Source organism: Bubalus kerabau, chromosome 22, assembly GCF_029407905.1.
Source record: "Bubalus kerabau isolate K-KA32 ecotype Philippines breed swamp buffalo chromosome 22, PCC_UOA_SB_1v2, whole genome shotgun sequence".
NCBI lineage: Eukaryota > Metazoa > Chordata > Mammalia > Artiodactyla > Bovidae > Bubalus > Bubalus kerabau.
Window position 1 is genome coordinate 47,781,510 of NC_073645.1, and position 23,809 is coordinate 47,805,318.

Sequence of the window (23,809 nt, forward strand, 5' to 3'; positions counted from 1 at the left end):
TTATGCTTATTGGGGTATGACCACAGGCCTATTGATAATTGTCCACTGTGTTCTTGCCTGGAGAATCCCAGGGACGGGGGAGCCTTGTGGGCTGCCGTCTATGGGGTCGCACAGAGTCGGACATGACTGAATCGACTTAGCAGCAGCAACTACCTAGGCTTAAGGCATATGAATCACAGGTTAACTTTGTATCTTTCTTTTCCTTTGTTCAGACTAGTTTCAGGGAATCTGGGGAGGTGGGTTTGGGCACATACACTTAGGGTATATAAGATTTTCACAAAAACTGGTTGGGGTCCTTGGCTAAGAGGAGACTCTGCCTTGGGCCCACTGGTGTAATAAACTGCACCCCACTATCTGCATTGTCCTTCTGAGTGAGTTTGTTTCCCAGAATGCGTGGCTGCAACATCATCAGAAAGCCGCCCCAAACCCTCTGGGGTCCTTTGGTCGCCACTCCTAGAACCTGCCCTGTTTTTCTTTCCTCCTTTTTCTCTTCCAGAGTCTGAGATGAACTCGCTATGCAGTGCTGTCCCTGGAGCCTCTGCAGTGGTCCCTGAGCTGGCAGTGGGCTGGTTTGTCTGGTGTCCTCACTGACATGCCTGTTCCTGGTGACTTGTGAATATAACATGCCAGGCAGAGCGGGGCCAGGACTGTGCCAGGCAGAACAACGGAATTCGACTAGGCTCCCTGCCTGCATACAGTTGTATGTGACCACACACCCCTGTGTGTGACTTCTCTTTTTTTCCATCATTTTTCCAGCCTTTTCTCAAGCCCACACTTTGCCTTTCATGCTCAGGCTGTGTTTCGGGAGAAGTTGGCAGCAGTCAGCTAAAAGCCAGATGAATATACTGAATGCTTTTCCTCTCAAAGAGCTGACAGGATGAAAGGGAAATGAAAGTTCGCTTCCTCGACCAAGGCCGAGGAGTTAGTTTGAGAAGCTTGAGTTGCAAGGCTCATTTCCCTGAGAAGGAAATGGTAGCCCTGAAAGGCCCGTCTGTGGACAAGAGAAGAGAGTTGATTCAACTATCCTTGATTTGTAAAGATCACACAGAACACTTGATGGCAAGATCAAGCATTTTCTGTAAAGAACTAACTCACCCTTTGGATGTGAGGTCAACCACTATCATGGTGTTTATGAAAGTGTTTTCCTTCCGGAAAGTGTAGATGGTAAGCCTGGATGGATAAGGCAAGGCTAGCCACTGAACGTGTGTCTGTCGCGTCCTGGGGGACAGGGCACAGGTAATGCTAAAGCACCAAGGGTCAGTGGGTTCGATCTGTGCCGCCAAACAAGAACCACCTCCAAGAGGCACCGCACCTGCATGGGATTAATGCCGGTCCCCTTGGTGTGATGAGAAAGTGCGAGCCTAATCCAGATCATATGTCTCGGAAAAGCTCCAGACAGACCCCAGCCTGGAGTGAGAAATGTGGATTTTTCAGTTACTAATGTTTAAAGGGCAACATTTCTTAGTTTCATAAAACAGAATGAGGCCTTCTTTGAGGCTTTAAAGGAGATCTTGAAGGTGCCACCACTTCTGTGCACAGTCACTGCTGGTGGGAAAAAAGACACAAAAAATATCCTTTCTCATTATGAGAGTCCCGGTGTCACATGGCACACAGGTGAGCTACTTAAAGGGGGGCATGAAAAGCCCCAGGACAAGAGAATCCATGGAGAAGAGGCTGATGGGCTCTGTGAATTCCTGAAATTTGTGTATGAAGTATTGTGTATGGGTACATTCTCAAGGGTTCACAGCCTTCAATAGATTCTTGAAAAAATCCGTATGCCCAGAGAAATTTAGAAAGTACTCATCCCTTCCACTAATGTAAATCCAAGACAGGTTCACAAAATGAATGTGAAAGTACCATCAATGGGCAACAAAACAAACAAGAAGTTACAGGTGGATCTTGATTGAAATGGGAGAAGACTTTATAAGCATAAAAGGAATAGGAGGATTCACCAAGGATTAGTAAATACTCAAAACTGGAATTTTTATACAAAAAAAAAAAAAAAAAAAAAAGCCCAGCGTAAATAAAACTGAAAGGCAAATGAGGGAGATGTTTACAGTAAATTACTGGAAATGGGGAAGGATTCTTAAGCTATTAAGAGAATGAACTCGAACGAATAAGGAAGAAAAACTCTCAAACAGAGAAAGACAGGCAAAGCATGGGAACAGACAACTCACAGAACAAATACAGTTAATAGCAGCTGTGTGCTGGAGCCAGCGGCTACCAGCACATACCTGCTGATTCTCTGCTCTTGATTCAGAGACATCACCTCAATAACCCGAAATTGATCATGGTGGAGTTTTTACAGAAGAGAAATCACCTACAAATCAAGGCTTTTTTTTTTTTTGGACAGACAATTTACCAGCACACTTTGTTAATAGATATACAAAAAGCAGTTCAAGTGTACCAGCAGTCAAAGAAATGCAGAGAGAAATGAGGTCTGGGTGAGATGAAATAAGCACATTTCACCCTATTCCTCCTGCAAATTACAACATAAAAGTCTGGAGAAAGTCCATAAAGCAACCGACAGACACTCTGAGAGATGGAGAAAAGTAAATGGACTGGCTCGGGATCTCAGAGGGCTTCCCAGGTGGCTCAGTGATAAAGAGGCTGCCTGCCAACGCAGGAGACACAGGAGACGCAGGTTTGATCCCTGGGTCTGGAAGATCTCCTGGAGCAGGGGCATGGCAACCCACTCTAGTATTCTTGCCTGGAGAATCCCATGGACAGAGGAGCCTGGTGGGCTACAGTCAGACACGACTTAGTGACTAAACAACAACAGGGACCTCAGAACTCGAGGAACTGCCCAGTAGCGAGTCCTTGTTTTTTTCTGTTTCCCCCTTCTTTATATCTTGGCCTGGGCTCTGGGGAGGTGCCCCCCTCCTAATCTGAAAATTCCAATAGCATCAGATTGAAAAAAAGAAAAGATTAAAAAAAAAAAGGCCTGAGGAGAGCCTATCTTTAGCTAAAAGAACAGGAGCAGCATGAGCCAGTAAGAGATACAATTGTGGCCATACCCGACCTAATTCTGCCTCCAGGTGAGACTAGAAAAAAGCCATGCCCTGCTGTCCCCACTGGGTACCTCATCCTGGACATGGCCCAGCCCCGTTACCCATCCCTCCCTACAGTAACAGGCCTCATCTCTTCCCTGGAACAAAGCCTGTGGATGGAACTTCCCAGTGGATTTCTTATCACCACAAAGACCAGAAGGAAGCAGGGCAACATTTTGCACATCTTGAAAGAAGAAAACAGTCAACCCAGAATTCTATATCCATGGAAAATATTTTTCAGTAATGAAAGCAAAACAGACATGTCCAGAGGAAGGAAAACTAAGAATTTTTCACCAGAAGACCTGCTTTAACGGAATAAAAGAAGTCTTTTTAGATAGGAAGGAAATGATAACAGAAAAAAACCTGGGGCATCAGAAGTGAAGAAAGAACAGGTGGAGGGATGGTATGAGTAGGTCCTGTAAACCATTCTCCTTAAGTTTAAAAAATGATGCTTGGTGGTTAAAAGCAAAAATGACATCTAAAGAGGTCTCACTACATAAAGGTAACACTGAAGGCATCCATATCACAGAGGGAGAGGAATAAAGGGGCGGAAAGGATGGTGAAGCTCTACCTTCCACTTGAAGTGATAAAATATCGATACTAGTAGACTGTGATACATTATGTACATACAATGTAATCTTTAGAGCAGCAGTTTTCAGTTAGGGGTGATTGTGTCTCCTAGGAGACCTCTGGCCATGTTTAGAGGCATGATTACACATGCTGCTGCCATCTACAGTTGGTAGAAACCAAGATGCTGCTAAACACTCTATGATACACGGGACAGTCCGATACAACACAGAGTCATCCAGCCCAAAATGTCAACGATGCTGAGGCTGAGAAACTCTGCCCTAAGGCAGCCAGACAAAAAAGTACAGACAGACATATTTCATAAACACTATAGATGAATCAATATGGAATAGTGAAAAACGTTTAACAAGCCCACAGGAAGTCAGGAAAGAGGAGCATGATAAAAACATTAAAAAGATAGGCTTCAATTCTATTAATAATTTATATTAAAAATAAATGGTCTGTATACACCAGTGAAAAGCCAGTGACAGAATGGATGAAAAATACATGCCTCAACTATATGCTGTTTCTCAGAAACTCATTTCAAGTGAAATGACATAAGTAAAAGTAAAAAGATGGAAAGACACATTCCTTGCAAACCCCAGTCAAAAAAAAAAAAAAACAAAAAAACTGAGCGAATGTATTAATGTAAGATAAAACAGATTTTAGGACAAAGTCACTAGAGCCAAAGAAGGACATCTGTTGTTGTTGTTTAGCTGCTAGGTCACGTCCAACTCTTTTGCGACCCCACGGACTGTAGCCCGCCAGGCTCCTCTGTGCATGGGATTCTCCAGGCAAGAATACTGGAGTGGGCTGCCATGCCCTTCTCCAGGGGATCTTCCTAATTCAGGGATTGAACCCAGGTCTCCTGCATCTCCTGCACTACCAGGGAAGCCCAAAATGAAGGATGTTACATAGTGATGAAAGGATCAATTCACCAAGAAGACACTGCAGTCCAGATTGTTTTGTACCACAAACAACAGAGATTCAAAACACATGAAGTAAAAACTGATGGCTGAAAAGAGACGTGTGTATAGTTGGAAACTTCAGCATCCCTTTCAGTAATCTATAGAACTACTAGATGGAAAAAGCTATTTTATGTATCAAATGGGCAAAGCTTTGAAATATTAATACTTAATACCAGCAAAGTCACGGTGAGACAGATGCTCTGTACTAGTATGGGAACATAAGTGCATGTCAGTCTTGAAAAATATTTATATATATTCAGAGGCTTAAAATGGTTATACCATTTTCCTTACCAGTGATTATATCTTTGTACTTTGCATTCGGTTTTTACTTTTGTTCCCACCTCAAGTTTCCTGTCATACAAACAGAAACCGTTACTTCCAACAACATAAAAATGAGATCGTACACATAAAGTGTGTTATATACTCTTGTAACTGGTGTGCAGAAACTGAATCAGTGGTAAAGATTTTTGTAAATAATTTTTGAAGGTGGAAAATGTTAAGAAAGGATGCCCATTACCATTCCTATCTCTCAATAAGTCAGCTCTGTGCATCAGGGGGCCAAAGTATCAGGTATCTTATTGTATTTATTGTAAATATCTGTTTTATTGGCCAAGCCAAATTATTCACAGTGCCACCTGTCACTCTCCAAAATGTTGTAGTACATAGATCAAGGGTCCCCAGCCTCTGGGATCTAATGCCTGATGATCTGAGGTGAAGGTGATATGATAATAGAAATAAAGTGCACAATAAGTGTAGTGTAATGAGCTTGAATCATTCGGAAACCGTCCTCCCCACCCCTCAGCCATGGAAAAGCTGTCTTCCATGAAACCAGACCCTGGTGCCAAAAAGCTTGGAGACTGTTGGTATAGACGACAAGCTGAATGGGCACCCTCACTATTCTGAATAGAAGAGATAAAAATATTCCTAAGAGGACGTCCCCAGCAGTCCAGTGGTTAAGAATCCGCCTGCCGACGCAGGGGACAAAGGTGTGATCCCTGGTCGGAGAAGATTCCGCATGCCTCAGAGCAACTAAGCCTGTGGTTACAACCACTGAGCCCACGCCCTGGGGCCCACGCTCTGCAATAAGAGAAGCCATCACAGCGAGAAGCCCGCACACTGCAAATAGAGAAAGCCCACGTGTAGCAACGAAGACCTAGTACAACCAAAAATAAACTAAAAAATATCCCTCAGAATAGCTAAACTATACGGCACCACAGCTATGCATCCAACACTGTACTAAATGCTTTCCGTGGATGGTCTCATTTCCCCATCTCAGGAGCTGAATTAACTCTGTTTTATATAGGCGCTGAGAACTTAAGCAACTTGTCCAAGTTCAGACGCTGGCAAGTAGCAGGGTCCGGATTCCAAGCACCTCCATCAGGTTATAAGAGCTGCGGGCGTACCTGGGCCTGCCTGAGTGCAGGGTTGGCCGGCAGGGGTCTGGCGGGGACGCAGGGCACACGAGGAGCCTGGTGCAGGGGTGGGAGCCCTCGCTGCGGGGAACTCGGCCGAGGGGCGTCGGGGGCTTTGAGGGGTCTGCTGATGTCCATGTGCTGACACGGCGGCACTCTCCGGGTGTTGTCCTGCGGGGTCAGAGCAAAGAGCCACGATGTGATCATTACTGGGTATCCCCAGAGGACACCCACTGCTAACGCCTCTGCTAAAGCTGAGGCAGGGAAGGGGCTCGAGGAAGGGCGAGAAATCAAGGAGTTACAGGAAAGGGAATCTATTATTATTTACGTAAATGTCAAAATTCTAACAGAAGCACCCTTCTCCACCCCCAAATCTGAACCCATGGGGAGTGACTTTTTTCTTAGGTTTTAATTTCTTTCTTGAGTATGTTCTTTTCAATGTTGTGTTCGTTTCTACTGTACAGCAAGGTGAACCAGCTATACGTATACCTATATCCACCCTCCCCTTTATTTTAATTTCCTTCCCATTTAGCTCTGGGATCAATTTCTGTTTGAATTTTTAAAAACTGGATTAATTAATTGGCAGGTAGGTGCAAGGAAGTGCCACCACGTGTAAAGATACAAACCAGAAATTCAGGGAATTCCAAAGGACTTGTGAAAATGAGATGCAGTTCAGTGTGCACAAGGCTCGATGAGAACCAAGGAAGGAGCAGCATCGGGGATTCTGGAAGCCAAGGGTGGAGGCTGGGGCTGGGTCCGGAGGAACACTGCCCACATGGCCTTGTTTTTAGTGACAGATGAGATTGGACGCAGAGTGAGCCTCACACACCCTGCCCCTCCCTGCCTACCTCTTTTATTCCTTTCCCTCTAAAAACAGCTTTACTGAGGTTTAATTGACTGTTAGTTGCAGTCAATATTTAAAATGTACATTTGGTAAATTCCGATAGAGGTTCACACCCATGAAACCATCACAAGAGAAACAATGAACATACCCATCGCCATCATCAGCTATGTCTCATTTTCACTAGAGCTTTGACTTGTGAAGTCCTTCCCTCTCCTTTTCCCAGCAACTACTGATACAGTTTTGGTCATTATAAATTGGTTTGCATTTTCTAGAATTTTATAAAAATGGAATCATTGTTTTTGGTCTGGCTTCTTTCACTCGGCATGATTATTTTGAGATGTATCCAAGATATCATGTGTATCAACAGTTCATTTTGTCTTATTCTGAATAGCATCCCACTGTGTAAATATAACAAAATGTGTTTAGCCTTCTGCCTGTTGATTGGTATTTGGGTCATTTCTGGTTTCTGGTCCTTCAAAATAAAGCTGCATCTTTGACTCTCACAAATAAAGCTGTTTTTCCCTCATGTCCATGGTTGGGGGTGGAAAGTGGCAATGCTTATTAGGAATGGCTTCTCTTTGGGATCCAACTCTCCACACTTTTTGGATTGAGGGAGATAAAATAGATTTTCTTTCTTTTTTTTTTTTGCCTACTGAATACCTGATAATGGTTTGAAAAATCATTTGTCATTCATTGACACAAACACTTTCCTCTACAATCTGGACTGTTGTTGAATGAGTTCAATATTCAGGAATTCTTGTAGATATATCAGAAACACTGGGTGGGGGTAACTAAATATCAGAGTGAACGCTAGTCAACATTCACCAGGGCACTAGGAAAGTTAAGAGACAGCAGGGAGCGGGAGGCCCTTTAAGGATCCAGCTCTTTGAAGCTATGGGTTGGACAGAGCTTCCACAGTTCGTGGTTGGAGCAAAATGGGCCCAACCAAGGGCTCAGGGTAATGCTTAGAAATACCTTGGGAGTAGCTCTTAGAAATACCCTCATTGTGACTCTTAGAGATACCCTGGGAGTAACTCTTAGAAATATCCTGGGAGTAACCCTTAGAAGTACCCTCAGTGTGACCCTTAGACATACCCTCACTGTGACCCTTAGAAATACCCTGGGAGTAGCAGGGAGCCACAGAAGCCCCCCCTACCCAGTCCATGGCACCCTTGCACCACAGCAGGGGTCCAGCATCAGGACCCGGCCTGAGGGCAGGCCCAGTCCCCTCCCCTCCCCCATGGAGTCCAGCCGCCTGGATGAAGGCAGGGTGATGACCAAGACCACGTCCCTCCCGGGATGTGGGCTCAGTGGAATCCGGCACCCTGAGCCTCTCCAGCCCCAGCCGTCGCCTCGGGGAGCCTCTGTCGTCTCGAGCGGACTGACCCAGCGCTTTTCAGGAAGAGTCTCCGGGTCGAGTCCTGCTCAATCTCTTGTTGAAACCCGCGTCCTCGCACGCTCACTCACTCACCTCTCGTCTGTTGGAAACTCACCTTAGGTGTGCTGGATGGTGGCGGCTTCCTCGTCGGGCCTTTGCTGAGGTGGGTGAGGTGGGCCTGGCCAGGCTGGGAGCCCCGGGGGGGCCGGGGAGGGCGCACACACCTGCAAGGCAACCCCAGACACGCTTCCTGGGGGGCGCCGCAACCTCTGCCCGACTCCGCTTTCCCCGTTTTTCACAGTAACGCTCAAAACACAACTCACTTCTTTTAACTCAGTGTGGTAACCATGCAAGAGAAAAGATTTAATCTCTTACAGGACTGAAATATAAATACTGAGTTCTTTCCCCCAGAGCCATTATTCTGTTAAACTAAAGTTCTTGCAATGCATAGGAACATGACTTTGTGACACCTGGGAGACTTTTTGCATAAAGCTGGCATTTTAGCAACATCTTGGAATATATTTGGATCAAAAGCTACCCCAGCTGATAAAAATGTTTTAATATCCCATGTCTTATGAAAATTACCAAGGTTAGGGTGGGGAAAAACACACCAGTGGAATTCATCAACACCCTGCTTATTTATGTAATAAGCAGCGAATAGTTTGAAGAGAAAGTGAAGTGGGCAGCCGGTCCGGCAGAAACATTAAAACACCAAACCAACAGAAAATCTGACCCCTTCTTTGCTAAGGAAACACAATGATAAGCAGTGGGTCGCCTTCTTTCAAATGCCATTTCTTGAAAAGATGACCCCGACCCAGGGTACCTTAGCTTTTCGATGGTGTTTTTTTTATCTGTAAACAGCAGTCGTATCAACGTCTTCCTTTTGAGGTAAACCACACATCCAGCAGCAAGAAGACAGAGGATGGTGACCAGAATTCCTATCGTTAAACCCTGGTTATCTGAAACAAAGCACGTTCGACTCAGAGAACGAGGCAGTTACAGTGAAATATGGGGAGTATGAAATTGTGACATTTACGGCAAAACGAACTTGGAAGGAAAGACCAGAAATGCAGTGAGTAAATCCTTGAATGGTGTACGGATAAATTAGCCTTACTTCAAAGGTCGTGCTTGAGGTACAATCTGCCTCGCCATCATTCATTGCTGACAAGTCTGGAACTTGCTAAAGGGGAATATAATCTGGCAGTTGGGACCACAGCTCTGGCCACATGGGCCCCCCAAGCGTGCCAACGGCAGGGGAACGGTGGTCAGAGAAAGTAACAGGGAGCTGTTACTAGAATCCCATCAGAACCAAAGTGAAGTGAAGTCAAAGTGCCAGTCGCTCAGTCGTGTCTCACTCTTGCGACCCCATGGGACTGTAGCCCGCCAGGCTCCTCTGTCCATGGAATTCTCCAGGCACGACTACTGGAGTGGGTAACCATTTCCTTCTCCAGGGGATGTTCCCAACCTAGGGATCGAATCTGGGTCTCCTGCATTGCAGGCGGATTTTTTATTTTTATTTTTAACCATTAGAGCCACCAGCAGTCCCCAAATTGAAGTCTTCCCAGCCCCAGTGACACTCCTTCAGTCTCTTTCCTTCTCTCATTCTTGGGGGCTGGAATCTGTTTTACTTTTGTTTTTTCAATTTTTTTAGACCAAGATCTTACTTCTGGCTATCGTCAAATTGGAAGGTGAAAAAGAAAACTCTGTTTAAATGAAACACCCTTGGATTTTGTTTTGTTGTGTTAGGGACTTAAAACACAGGCTGTGGGGGGCAAATCCCCGTCTCTGGGAGGATGCTATTTACATTCTCGAAGGAAAGATCCCCTTTTCCGTGACTTGATTCCATTTTGTTTAGTACAGAGACCCTAAGGTTCCTCAAGGATGCAGAAAGGAAGGGAAAATCGAGCCATCGAGTTGGTTTGACTGCAGCTGCGGCCAAGGGCTGTCTGTGGAGGGCTCTGGGCTCTGGGTGCCAGGACTCGGGGGTTCACCAGGGCTGTGGGCTCCTTGGGCACGCAGATCTCAGTTCACCGGTCTGCTCTCCCACCGGCTGCCAGGGTCTGTGTCACTTGGTAGGTGCCCCACAGTCCTTCTGGGCTGCTGCTGATGGCCGTGCTGGCAGCTTCTGTCACCCAGGCTCTCCTACCTCCGACCGGGATGTTTGGCTGGTTGGGAACCAGAGAATCCGCTCCCACCCCAGGGGAGAAAGACTTCACACCCTGTTTCTGGACTTTGTCTCCAACTGACAAGTCCTACCAAGGATGTGTCTAAGGAAGACAATATAAGACTGTCTCGATTCACTTGTTCAGCGTTACTGGAAAAGCCTTGCTCTGGTTTCCCGGCTAACACGCACCTCTTTTGAGACTGAGCCGGCAGTCTAGGGGCCTCTGCTTAAGGTCCTATTGTGTCTTAACACAGCTCATTAAAAAGGCTTCCCTGTCCTTCACCATCTCCCAGAGCTTGCTCAAACTCATGTCCATCGAGCTGGTGATGCCCTCCAACCATCTCATCCTCTGTCTTCCTATTCTCCTCCTGCCTTCAATCTTTCCCAGCATCAGGGTCTTTTCCAATGAGTCAGCTCTTCACATCAGGTGGCCAAAGTATTGGAGTATAGTTTCTAGTTTCTTCAAATCAAATCCCTACGTCTTCAACTGATCAGTTATTAAACACTGACAGGAGCAGCTGGCACCTGGCAGATGCTGGAGGGATACTAGCTTCACGGACTTCTGAGCCCCGATCACGTGGGTGGCTGCATTGAAGAGTAAGACCCATGGTGCGTGGCCTTCCCTGTGTAACCCTTGGCCGGCTTCTCAAGGCCCCTCTTTTGTAGGTGTTTTGGGGGGAAGAAATTAAACCTATATTATGAAATGATGGCAACAGTGGATGAGTTTGGCTCTTCAGTTATTTTCATTTAAAAAATATTCTTACCCGGTACAATGAAGAGTTAGCGACTCAGTGGGTTCGCCATGTTTTGGCAGCTCCCAACCCTGAGACCCCCTGGTGTCCACACCAAAAAGACACTCAGAGCATGTGGCCTGTCTCCCACCATCCTCTCCAATTCCTTGAACATCTGGCTCACTTGAATGTGGATGGAACATTCACATTCTGATGTGGCAGGGTTTCTGATGCATTAAAAATGAAAACCCTGGTGTTTTTGAACTCTTAATGGCCAATTTGAAAATTAAGTTGCAGCTAAGAGGCCAGCCATCAAGGCATGGATGGCAGTGAGGAACAGGGAGGCTGGGCCAGACCCAGCTTATTATCCCCTGGGATGGACATGTGCTAAGAGACGAGACCTGGAGGCCCTTTGACCACCTGCTGTGGGGCCAGGCTGAGAGGGCAGGACCCTGAGTGCCCTTGGAAGCAGCATTGAGACTCGTCCACCTTTCAGTACAGGGATGACCAGAAGTTCCCTTCCCTTCCTCACAACACGACACTGCCTTCTCTAGATGTGCCTGCTTGGAGGGGCTCTCCTACCTGGCCCTGCAGAGCAGTGTTGTGTCTGTTGTCATGGAAACACTGGCCAAGCCACAGATTCAACCCCACCCATCACTACAGGATGTATGACTTTCTCCGTCAGCCACTGACTGAGTGCCCCGGGGGCTCAGGTGGGCGCCAAGGTGGCAACACAAATGTGTTTGGGCAGTTCCTGCCCACCCTGCCCCTGACTCCCCAGCAGGGCTCATGGTGGGCTCTCTGCACCACAGGACTCGCTGCTTCCACTTCAAAGGGGGCGTCACCCTGGCTTGCCTCTTCACTGGCTGCCAATCTCTCAGAGAAGACGGCCTTGAGCTAGGAGACCACTTCTCATCTCTGGGGAGACAAGAACTGATGATCCCAGCACAGCGGCCCGTGGGAGTCTCTACACGGGTAGACCTATGTCTCAACCTTAGCTGTGTGACTCTGTGAAAGTTACTTAACTTCTCTGAGCTTCAGGTCCTTTGTATGTAAAGAAAGAAGAAGAATGCCCACTTTCATAAGGGTTCAATTAATGCCTGAAAAACGTGATGGCTGGTGCCCGCAGGGAACAACAGCTCAGCAACAGTGGCTGCAGGGCTGGGCCCAGTCCCTTTATGAAGAGGATGGCATCTTTCTAGTAAGAGCTTTAAAAGGCACTTGACTTCACAACTCTTGGCCTCAGTAAACAAGGCTGGCCTTGACCAAGCAGTTTGAACCTCCGACCACGAGGTGCACACTCACTTGGCAGTTTGTGGTAGAATGACCTTAACTGAGAAAATGTCACAGGCTGAGTGTGTGCTCAGTCGCTCAGTCATGTTCGAATCTTTGCGACCCCATGGATGGTAGCCCGCCAGGCTGCTCTGTCCATGGGATTCTCCAGGCAAGAATACTGGAGTGGGTAGCCATTTCCTTCTCCAGCAGATCTTCTTGACCCAGGGATTGAACCTGCATCTCCTGCATTGGCAGGCAGATTCTTTATCACTAGCGCCAGCTGGGAGGCCTGGAAACCTCATCCTCTGAGCAGAGCAGAGCAAGGAGTCTCTGCAAAGATCAGGGAAGGATGAGAGAGGGTCTGGAAACAGGGGCCTCGGCCTGTGTCAGGTCACCTGGACCTGTGGGGTCCCCACCGGGTTTCCAGCTGTGCACCCACCCGAGGGCTGGCGGGTCCTCTGTCCTGCCTGCAATGGCCCCCCAGGGCCTGGCTTCCCGTGCCCCTCGGGAGCTCGGCCCACTCCCCGGGACACGATGTCACCACTAACCTGCTTGCCGGACGGGGCCGCTGTCCGTGCTCCCTCCGAAGCCAAACCTGTCACAGAAGGGAGGCGCCCAGTGGGGCTCGCAGTGGCAGTTCTTCCTGTTGTTGCACACCTTTTGGGCAGCAGGGGACAAAGACACAAAGAGGGAGGCAGGGTTAGGACGTGCCTCCACCTGGGGCAGCACCAAGTCCCTGAGCCCTAACTGAGCCCCATAGCGAAGCAAAGGCCCTGTGGTCAGTGCCCCCACCACATGGAGGCAGCCAGGCTCTGGACACACCACTGCGAGGACCCACCCTGCACCCAGCACCACACCAGTCGAGAGCCTGAGGCTGCAAATATAGCAGAATGTGCTATTGTTACATCAGCAGCTGTTGAGAGAAAGATGGAGACCATCGGGGCTCACAGGCTCCCTCCCACCTCTTTTCTGTCTCAATTTCCAGGTGCCTCTTTTTGGTTCCAGGAAACCCTCCCAATCTGGCTGAGATGAGAAGACCTCTTAGTAGTGAGAAAGGGACACTGCTACTGGGACATGAAATCCATGCCCTTGGGCATCAAGGGTCCGACAACCCCGGGCAACTTCAGACAGGGTGCTCAGGGAGGCTGGGTGGCTCGGGGTCCCACAGCAGTCTGACGGCCAGGCCTCCTGCTCCCCCTGATGCCCACAAGGTACCGCCTCCCCAAAGTCTGCTCTGATTCCTTCAGCAGACACTCCGGAGGGCTGGTCCCAGCTCCTACCCCACTGAGTGGTGGACACAGCCAGCAGTGAACTGTGTCCTGGTGAAATAAAAGGATGATGGCTCTGGATCCACGGGAAAGGGCTGCTCAAGAAGGTGGGAGGGGCAGCTTTGCTCTTGGTGGGCCCTGAGGCTCCACGGAGGGGCCAATGCTTGCTCAGCCTGTGATCCAGGGTGACTGATGCCACCTGTGATGCCATTCTACTTGTTGCTGGTATGTATTGTGGTACAGGGACCTGACTGAACTGCTACAGGAACCAATGGAAGATGACTATGAAAACAAGAGGGAATCCTTTCTAGAAAGACAATGAGACTGAATGCTTTGGGAATGCTGGATGACAGGTAAGGCCCTAAAAAGGACTTTGGACAAATTTGGAATGGGAAGGACAACTGAAAAATGATCGGGAAAAGCTGCAAAAGAAAGGATTCCTCATTCAGGTTGCTCGTGAGTGTTGCAGTTTCCCTTGCACTTAGAGAAGCAAACGGCACATCAGGGATGGCGCTTTGGGTGGTTCTGTGCAAGGAAGGTAGGGCTGAGCTCCCATCCTGCAGGCTTCAGCTCCACGTCAAAATACTGCTGGATGGAGCCAAACCCACGCTTTTATGTTTTTAAGGCACATTCAATGTTTGGGGTGTATATCTCATTTGTGACGTTTCCCAGGTTGTGATGAGTCAACCACAGTCAACATCAACAAACCCAGATGCTTCCAGCAGGAAGGCCAACAGTCAGGAAAGCCTGTGGTGAGTGAGAAAGTGCGTTTCTACGAAGCTCACATGAAGCAGAACAAACTGTCACTAGCGCCGCCCAGGCTGCCTGGAGTCTGAGTGTCCTGCCGTTTTCCCAGAGACCCTGCGGCTGGGGCACCACCCCTGGGATTCAGGCACTATCTCCTGCTGTGAACCACAGTCGGGGCCCTCTGGACGGCTTGTGGCAGAGAGATTACAGCCCCAACAACTGCCCCCCCCCACCCCAGAGGGGCTGCTGGTGAGCCTGGCCTTGCTAAGGAAAGGGTTGGGGTCTAGCTGTTACTTGTTCCCAAGTCACGGCAGCTGCTCAGCCCCCAGGCAACGCGGGCCTTTCCTCTCCAACGTGTGGCTGGGATGCAGGGATGTTGGAGGGTCCGGAGTCCAGGCTCCCTGATCCAGCATTGCTACTAACTGGCCACCTAACCTTGGACGTGTCACTACCCCCACGTGGGTCTGGACTCCATCCTCAGTCAGATAATGAGGCTGCACTAGGTCATTCCTCCCAGCCATTAGGGAGAAGCCTACGATCCAATGAAGACATGGAAAGACTGCGCTTTATACTGACGGTCAGCCACGCTCACCACCAACAAACCCATCTGAGGCGACGCTGCCGTCCCTCCTGGTCACAGCACAAAAGTAATCTTATGCAAACCTCCATAATTCTGTGTTAGAATCATCGGCAAGTGTCTGCAAGTTTTAAAAATAGAATTTGGAGCACCATTTCTGCAGAAAAGGCTTCAGAAAAACAAATGAACCATTGGCATAGCTAATCAAGAGTAATATGATTCCATTGGAAATAATTAAGCCCATCAGGAAAAATAAATTAGGTTTTGAACAATTAGAATCCTCCCCTCCCCCAAATCCTCTGAACTAAAACAACAGCCTTCTTTAGTTGAAACCCAGTGTATGTGATTTCAAGAGCATGTGGTCAGTATGTGCTGTCTTCTTTGTTTTAATTGCTTTTGGAAATATTTCAGTTCAGACACATATTCTGAATCTTGGTTGTGAGAGGGACAGCTCCGTTTGAAACGCTAATGAAAAACTCTTCATGAAGGAAGGTTAGTGTTAAAATTACTTTGAAGATGACAAAGTCCTTTCAAAAAAATCCAGAACATCAATTTAAAAGATAATTACCGCTCAATCTGATTTTCTTTGTTAAATAAAATCCCATTTCTTATGCCATGTAAAGGTCAAAGAAAATGAATGTCTTCAGAAGAAAATACTGAGGAGACACTGCTATGTTTTTACAAAGTGATGGATGGCGAAAATCCTTTACAAAGGAATGATTTAGTGCTGAGCTTAATTATGGGCTGGCTACATGAAGGCAGTTCACCTACTTACCCCCCTGCCATGGCACTGCAGTGCACACTCGTGCACACCAAAGACACTGACGTTCTGACACCGACGATTCAGGCAGATCTGGAGGAGGAGGGAGGCATAGTAAATATCCATGTCCATCTACAAACACACACACATGCATCTGTGTATTAAAGAACAGAGGAATGGATAAGGAAGAGGTGGTACATATACACAATGGAATACTACTCAGCCACGAAAAAGAATGAAATAATGCCATTTGCAGCAGCAAGGATGGACCTAGAAATTGTCATACTGAGTGAAGTCAGACAGGGAAAGACAAATATCATGCACTATCACTTATATGTGGAAACTAGAAAAAAAGGTACAGATGAATTTACCTACCTAACAGAAATAAGAGTCACAGATATGCAGAAAACAAGCTTATGGTTACCAGCGGGTAAGGGTGGGGGAGTGATAATTGGGACATTGGGAGATTGACATTACACACTATTATATATACAATAAATAATAATAAGGACCTACTATATATATATAGCACAGGGAACTCTACTCAATACTCTGTCATGACCTATATGGGAGAAGAATCTAAAAAAGGGTGGATATATGTATATGTGTAACTGAATCACTTTGCTATACATCTGAAACTAACACAACATTGTAAATCAACCATATTCCAATACAAATTAAAAAACAAAAAGCAAAAGCAAAGAAAAACTCCAGGAAGACCATCTTTCAGTTAACGCACATGGCATAGTGGTGCTCTCTGCCTTGGACATAGGTTCTGATGTCCACCTCCAAATTCAGCCCATTCCAAGACTCACATCACTGTGGACACTATGGGAGTCTTCTATCTTCATGGCATGTTATATGGTTTTGGGCAACTCTGAAATTATGGTAACTGATTTCCTCATGACTTTTATTTGGAGCTTGCAACAAAATCTACATATCGCATCATTTTTGCCCTCATTTTTCCTCTACTGTTAAAAGGTATAGGAGAGAACAGAACAGCCTAGTCCTTCACCTGGGCCAATAGAGACTCAAAGACTCCAGGAACCCAGGGTCCGAGAATCTCTCAAGGGAGGTAGTAAAATATGGGAACTTTCCCCAAATGCTGACTGACAGCATTATCGTTGATGACATAAACCATCAACAGAAATGCTCAACAGAGGAGAACAGACGCTTCCCTTGTATTTATCAAGCCTCTGCAGAGGCAGTAATTTGCTAAATGATACTGGGCTGGTTGAAAGAATTTAGTCTCATTTCAAAGGTGCATAATACAGTCCAGACTCACGGGATCAGGCTCTTTATCTCCCATAAAATGTTACAAATTGGTGGAGTCAAAGGAAGAAAACTCGAATTTTTAGATTACAGAAGCATTTTTAATCAAGTAGGACCTTCCGATGAGACATTGACCATCTGACCCCAGCAGCTTATCTAAGGCAAGATGAATGCCCTGAGAAAGAAGTGCTGGTTGAAGCGGCTCTCAGGGCTGGTGGGGTCATGGCCAAGGGGACTGGCACATTCCTGCTGATAAAAGAAACTGTTTGGGGTTGCAATGAGCACAGCAGGACCCCAGGCAGAATCACAGCGGATGGGTGCTGCCCTCTCACAACCCATGGCCCAGGCTCAAAGATGGCTTTCAAAGAACTGGGGCTCTGCAGGAAGGAGACCAAAGCACATTTAATTTTGCGCGTGAAGTGAAAAGCTCACTGATGAATGAGCGCTTGGAATTTCAGTGTTCAGACGCACCTGGCCTTGCTTGTTCGAATCACCGTTTAAGTGGTGTCATTCTAATGGCAAGACTTGAATATAAATGGATGTGTGTGATTAAGGAGATACCAGAATGTATAATGTGTTTCGCATATCACCCTGTTTCCTTAAGGATAAGGCATTGATGGCATGTGAGGGAAGGCGGTGGGGTGGGGAGGAGGGGACTCCTGCCCTGGGGACCCAGCTGCAGGAGCTGGCTCAGCACCTTTCCTTTCTGCTCTGTGACCTCCTGTTAGTAATGGTTTCATATTCATTTTGAAAATGGGGCCCTAATCAAAGCATCTTCCTTCCTAAAATGTTAATTATTAACTTGCGATCATTCAGTCTGATGAGAAACTTTAGTGGGGAAAAAAATCAATGTGGCAGAATGTGAAAATCTCAATTTTCTTTTTTAATCATTGTGCACTTTATTGCTAACCTCTCTCCCCAAATATCTCAGTCTACCTTTCCCCCTTGTCTCCAAAAGAACCCCCTTTGGCTTTAAGCTTATCTCATCTCCTCCCCTCTCCCGTCCCTCTGTGGGGGTCTCTGAAACTACATCTGACTTCCCATTCTGTCCAGGTGAGAACAAGTCCCTACTGTGCCAAAAACCCAGACCACATTTCCAAGAACAATATAATACGCTGCTGTGTTTCCTTCCAGAGTAATTTCCTGGCTGGAAACTCGCATAACACCCAGAGTGTAGAAAAGACTTCTTAACACTGAAGGGCTGAGAAAACAAGCTCAATTTCCCCAAATCTGCGATTTCCCCAAATCTGCATCTCAATGGTCAGACGAGGAGCTAGGATTTGCTTATTTATTCTTTTTCTTCTAGGTGCAAAGAACTGGATTTTAGAGGCAGCATTCTGAGAAGTGGATTTTGAAAAACAAACCATTCCTGTAACTCAGGTCTCGAACAGGACGTTTCTCAGTGGGTCAGTCCAGACTCACATTTGTGATGCAAGGGAGCACTTAGGGCTTACTTTTCCGTCTGCGCACTTTGTGCCGGCAAGCACGAGCCCCGGGTCCGGCAAGTCATCACCCAAGTACACGTGGGTTCCACGGCACAGAATCCGGCCTCCTTCCTGCAAGGGGATATTCGTTTCTATGGAAACGGCATTGGTACCAATGACTGGTCGGCTGGCACCTCCTTGACACTGGATTTTTCCACACTTGGCGTCTCTGGAAAGGCAAGAACAGACAGTCCTCAAAGAGGGAAAGTGTGGAAGCAGCCCTAAGTGATCTAGGAAGTTCAAAGTCATGGCGTGGTCAGGACACGGACCCCCCGTACCTCATCGCACACTTGGCAAAGGAGCTCTTGGAATCTTTGCCGCAGTTGCCATAAGGGTCACCTGCGGAGTTGACTCTCTCAAAGCAGATCCCGGGGGCAGGTTTAGCACCTGAAACAGAAGCAAAGCAGCACTCTCACCTCCTGCAAGCGTTTGGGATGGTTTTCTTTGAACAGCCCTGGTAGTTCAGTCGGTAAAGAATCTGCCTGCAGAGCAGGAGACTCGGGTTTGATCCCTGGGTTGGGAAGATCCCCTGAAGGAGGAAATGGCAACCCACTCCAGTATTCTTGCCTGGGAAATCCCATGGCCAGAGGAGCCTGGTGGGCTACAGTCCATGGGGTCGCAAGAGTTGCACACGACTTGGTAAACTAAACAACCTCCTGGCTTTCTAAAGGGAGATGGGCTCCAGTGTCCCGAGAAGTCTCACCTGGCGTCTTGGCTGATGCCTGAGCCCACTCAGCTCACAGCAGAGCTTGCGTTCCATCACTCCCTCTTCTGGAGGGCTGCTCTGCGGGCCCATGACATGTGCAACCTCTCAAGAGGTGAGGTCCGGCTCTGGGACCAGACCCGACCCCACACCAAGGCACTGAGTGGCTGGCTGTGGTCAAACAGGGAGGCTTGCTTTCTTGAACAACTCCCACATAATTCTGGCGAAAAAATGCAAGCTAAAGCAGGCTCCAAGGAATAATGATGACTAATGAGAAGAAGCAATGAGAGGGGCAGACAGAAAGAGAGAGAATGTGCAAGGCAGAGATCGCACGCCCCGTTTGCAGCCCCACAAAGCTCCCTGTCAGAGCAAGCACCGGCTTCGATGAATGCCTATGTTGGTCAGGCAGAGACTGCCCTCAGAGGGCATGAGACGTAAAACCTCCCAGTCCTTTCACACAGCAGGACAGTGCCCAGCAGAGGGGGATGTGGGAGCCAGAGAGCTCAGGAAACGGTCCTTTTTAGCATATCTTCCGGCCAAGGAAAGTGAGAACATGTACCTGGGGTTTGCGTTGCTGGAGCTCCACAGGACTCTAGAATGCTCTGCATAGTGGCATCTGCTGAGGACTACGTGAGAAATTCAGGCAAATGTTGCCTTATCCTTCAGAGTAAGCTGTGCCCTGTGCTGTGTCCTGGGCCTGCCTTCCTTTCCACATGGGTGTCCTATCTGGGCACTCCCTCTCATGTTTGCCAGGATGCCAACTTCCCAGAGCCCAGTTTTGCCTCCTGCCCTTCTCTGTATCCTGCTCTGGGCAGGCTCCATCGCCTTCCAAGATGACCATGTTGTGATGGGCAACACTCCCCTTCTTCCGGGGATCAGGTGCTGTTCTTATTACTAAAAAGTCCATCTTTCTTCAACCTGATTCCTCATCAGACATATTCAGCATCCCATTAAAACAAACAACAAACAAACAGGCAGACAAATGAAACAAAGCCCGTGTAGCAGTTGCGGCCAGTCATGGGTTCAGCAGTTGATCTCTGCACTAAGCACCCCATCCTGGACCTCTCATTTTCTCGTTCTCTGTTTTCTGGGGGGAGAAAAAAAGCATTTAAGAGAGGCCTCCCAAAGTCCTTCCAAAAGGCATTTACCTAAACTGGACACGTCTGACTCTTTGTGACCCCATGGACTGTAGCCTGCCAGACTCCTCTCTCCATGGAATTTTCCAGGCAAGAATATTGGATGGAGTGGGTAGTCATTCCCTTCTCCAGGGGATCTTCCTCACCCAGGGATCGAACCTGTGTCTCCTGTGGCTCTTGCATTGCAGTCAGATTCTTTACCGCTGAGCCTCTGGGGAAACCCCAATATGTATAACTGAATACTATTCAGGCTTTAAAAAGAAGGAAACTCTGCCATTTGTGACAATATGGATGAACCTGGAGGACATTATGCTGAGGGAAATAAGTCAGATACAGGAAGACAAATACTGCATGATCACAGAATCTAAAAAAGTTGAAACCATAGACACAGAGGGTAAAAAGGTCATTGCCAGGGGCTGCAGGGAGCAGGCAAGAGGGAGATATTATTAGTCCAAGGGTACAAAGTTTCAGTTACACAAAATGAATTCATTCTAGAGGCTGACTGTACAGCATGGTGACTATAGTTACTAATTCTGCATTGTATATTTAAAAATTTTCTAAGAGGGTAAATCTTATCTGTTCAGTTTTCTCATCACATACACATATACACATAAAAGTAAATTAAGAGGGTGGGAGGAATAGTTTGGAGGTGGTGGATATGTTTATGGCATGGATTGTGGGCATGATTTCAAAACTGTATGCTTCTCTCCAAACCCATCACGGTGTACACACTAAAGATGCACAGCTTTTTGTATGCCCATCACAGCTCCATAAAATGGTTTAAAAAGCCTCTCTGTTTCCCACAGCACATGCCTTTCATCTGCAGTTTATTTTGATGCTGATCCGTTCTATTCTGTTGTATTGCTGTCACGGGAAATCTTATTTTTAGGCACAAGTGACCAGTCACCCACAGTGAGTCTTCCGATTTTACTTTTTCTGTTTGCTCAGTGGGTGTGTGTTTAGGCTCTCCACAACCTAATTATCCATTCTGTTGCTTTTAAAAGTTCCTTCACCAGAATAAAAAAAGTAGAAGCAGGAAGTCACATCTTAGGAATAGTAATTAAACACGTAATAAATGTGGGTTTATCTTTTCTTAAACCTGTGTTGTCAGTTGACTTCAGTGAACCTCCTAAACCAGCAATGATTCACGAGAACCAGTGTAGATGCCCAGCTAGACTGTGAGAGTCAAGATACAACTGAGAGATTAAGACGTCAGGAGTACTCAGCCAGAACAAAGAAGGCAGTCATGCCACTTGCAGCGGCGTGGGTGGGCCTGGAGATGGGCATACTAAATGAAGTCAGAAAGAGAAAGGCAAATACCAGATGGTGCCACTTATGTGTGACATCTAAAATACGCCACAGATGAACTTACCTATGAAAGAGGAACAGATTCACAGGCATAGAGGACAGACTTCTGATCACCCGGCAGGGAGGAGTGTGGCGGGGGTAGGGGTGGATCGGGAGTTTGGGATTAGCCGACGCCAACGATTACATATAGAATGGATAAAAAACAGGTCCTACTGTATAGCACAGTGAACCATATTTGATATCTTGTCATAAATCATGATGCAAAAGAAGATGAAAAGAACGTCAATATACATATAATTGAATCACTTCGCTGTACAGCAGAAATTAACATGACACTGTGAATCAACTATACTTCAATACAATAAATATTTAAAAAAAGAGTTCAGTAAGTAAATCATTCTCTCTGATGACTGATCTTTCGCGAAAACTGTGTTTTATATTCGTGCATTCACGAGATCTAAGAAAAACAAAAACAAATGTTGATCAAGTCCTGATTTCTTTTGGAAACCCTCTTCATGTCTGATTTCTACAGTCAGGGGTTGTGCTGCAGTGCTGGAAGGTCTAGGGCTTAACTGGTGTCAACCCCACAAACCAGGAGACCCCGGTCACGTTATGGGGAACTCCTGAGATGCTGTTCCCTTTGTACAATGAGGACAAGAACATCACCTGTCCTGAAGGTTCAGTGAGACCCCCAGGCTCTCAGTAAGCCTGTTTATACTGAGGACAGCCACCAGTCATGGCGAAGGAGATGGCTTGATCCCGGATGTTGATGGCAGAAGAACGTGAAGAGAGGAGAGCTCCTTGGAGCTGACCTTGTTTGCAACCCTACAAATGTAGGGAGCTACATTTGTAATGTTGCAAAAACTAGTTCAGGATGGTGTCAGTAGGGGCTTCACGCCTGTTTCCTTCCCAGAGGGTCATCCCCAGGGTCTAGCCCATCACAGGAAGCCAGTGAAGACTGTTGAATGATTGGGTAAGTAACTCCTGGCCCCACCTTGGGAAATGAGAGGGAAGAAAGTGAATCTCCTCAATGGAAATTTTGGGAGGTTTTGTACATACTTTGCATGTTAAATAAAAGTACAGTCATAGCTCAGTGAGAAATGGAACATTTCTTACCACATCAGTAAATAAAGGATGTCCTAGTCATCAGTAATTGCAGCTGCCACTGATGGTGAGCTGGTGAGCCCTCAGGGCACTTAGGATGTGAAAACATAGGATGCTGGCCCCAGATAGTTCAGGTCCGTCACTCAGTCCTGTCCGACTCTTTGCGACCCCATGGACTACAGCATACCAGGCTTCCCTGTCCATCACCAACTCCCGGAGCTTACTCGAACTCATGTCCATTGAGTCAGTGATGCCATCCAACCATCTCATCTTCCCCAGATAGCTGAGGTGCATATCCAAGGATGATTTCAGCGAGCCCATCCTCTTACATATTCCCTTACATAGAAAAGCATGAAATCCCTCCATTCGAGATATCTGGCTTTCCTTTAATTAGCAATGATCTTCTGATGCTCAGACTACCTGCCCTTGGTTGAAAAACTTCTGTATAACCTGGATGCCCCTCGTCACCTCCTCAGAGCAGTTTTCTCAGGGTTACTTGAGATGTTGCCTCCCAGGGTTGAAACTCCTAAAAATTCCCAGTGAATAAAGTATAATTCACAACTTTCAGGTTGGGAGCATTTTTAAGTCGATATCAGGATGGCTCAGTGGTCAAGAATTGGCCTGCAAAGCAAGGGATGCAGGAGATGCAAACTGGATCCCTGGGTCAGGAAGATCTCCCTGGAGAAGGAAATGGCAACGCACTCCAGTATTCTTGCCTGGAGAAATCCCATGGACAGAGGAGCCCGGTGGGCTATAGTCCGTGGGGTCACAAAGAGTTGGACACGACTGAGCACAGCACAGGGATCTCAGCTTCCCTCTACCCAACTCCTCTTCTCTTGTTTCAGTGAGTGGGGTTCCTGCTGCCCCAAGTCCTGTGCTCTTTCTGGGCACTGCCCCAGCCAGCCTGGGCTGCCCTCCAGAAGCTCATATCAGCACACAGGTTGCTGCCTCATTTTGAAAGAGGCAGCAGGAGTCCTCAAGCAAAGACACTTGATTTCCTTTCATTCCACTGAACCCTGGGAACACAGAGTGTCTTCCCTTGGAATTCCTTTCCTCACCCT

The 23,809-nt window shown here is 47.1% G+C and overlaps 1 protein-coding gene across 1 annotated transcript in view; it reads right to left on the reverse strand.

Moving 5' to 3' along the window:
- Positions 1 to 23,809, reverse strand: part of ADAM12 (ADAM metallopeptidase domain 12) — a 333,194-nt gene that overhangs the window by 20,944 nt on the left and 288,441 nt on the right. The window contains exons 15-21 of the mRNA XM_055559857.1: positions 18,776 to 18,884; positions 18,468 to 18,666; positions 15,757 to 15,834; positions 12,938 to 13,046; positions 9,043 to 9,178; positions 8,335 to 8,443; positions 5,989 to 6,168 (exon numbers count right to left, since the gene is read on the reverse strand). Of these exons, the coding sequence (XP_055415832.1) occupies positions 5,989 to 6,168; positions 8,335 to 8,443; positions 9,043 to 9,178; positions 12,938 to 13,046; positions 15,757 to 15,834; positions 18,468 to 18,666; positions 18,776 to 18,884 (920 nt within the window). The remainder of the gene's footprint in view (positions 1 to 5,988; positions 6,169 to 8,334; positions 8,444 to 9,042; positions 9,179 to 12,937; positions 13,047 to 15,756; positions 15,835 to 18,467; positions 18,667 to 18,775; positions 18,885 to 23,809) is intronic.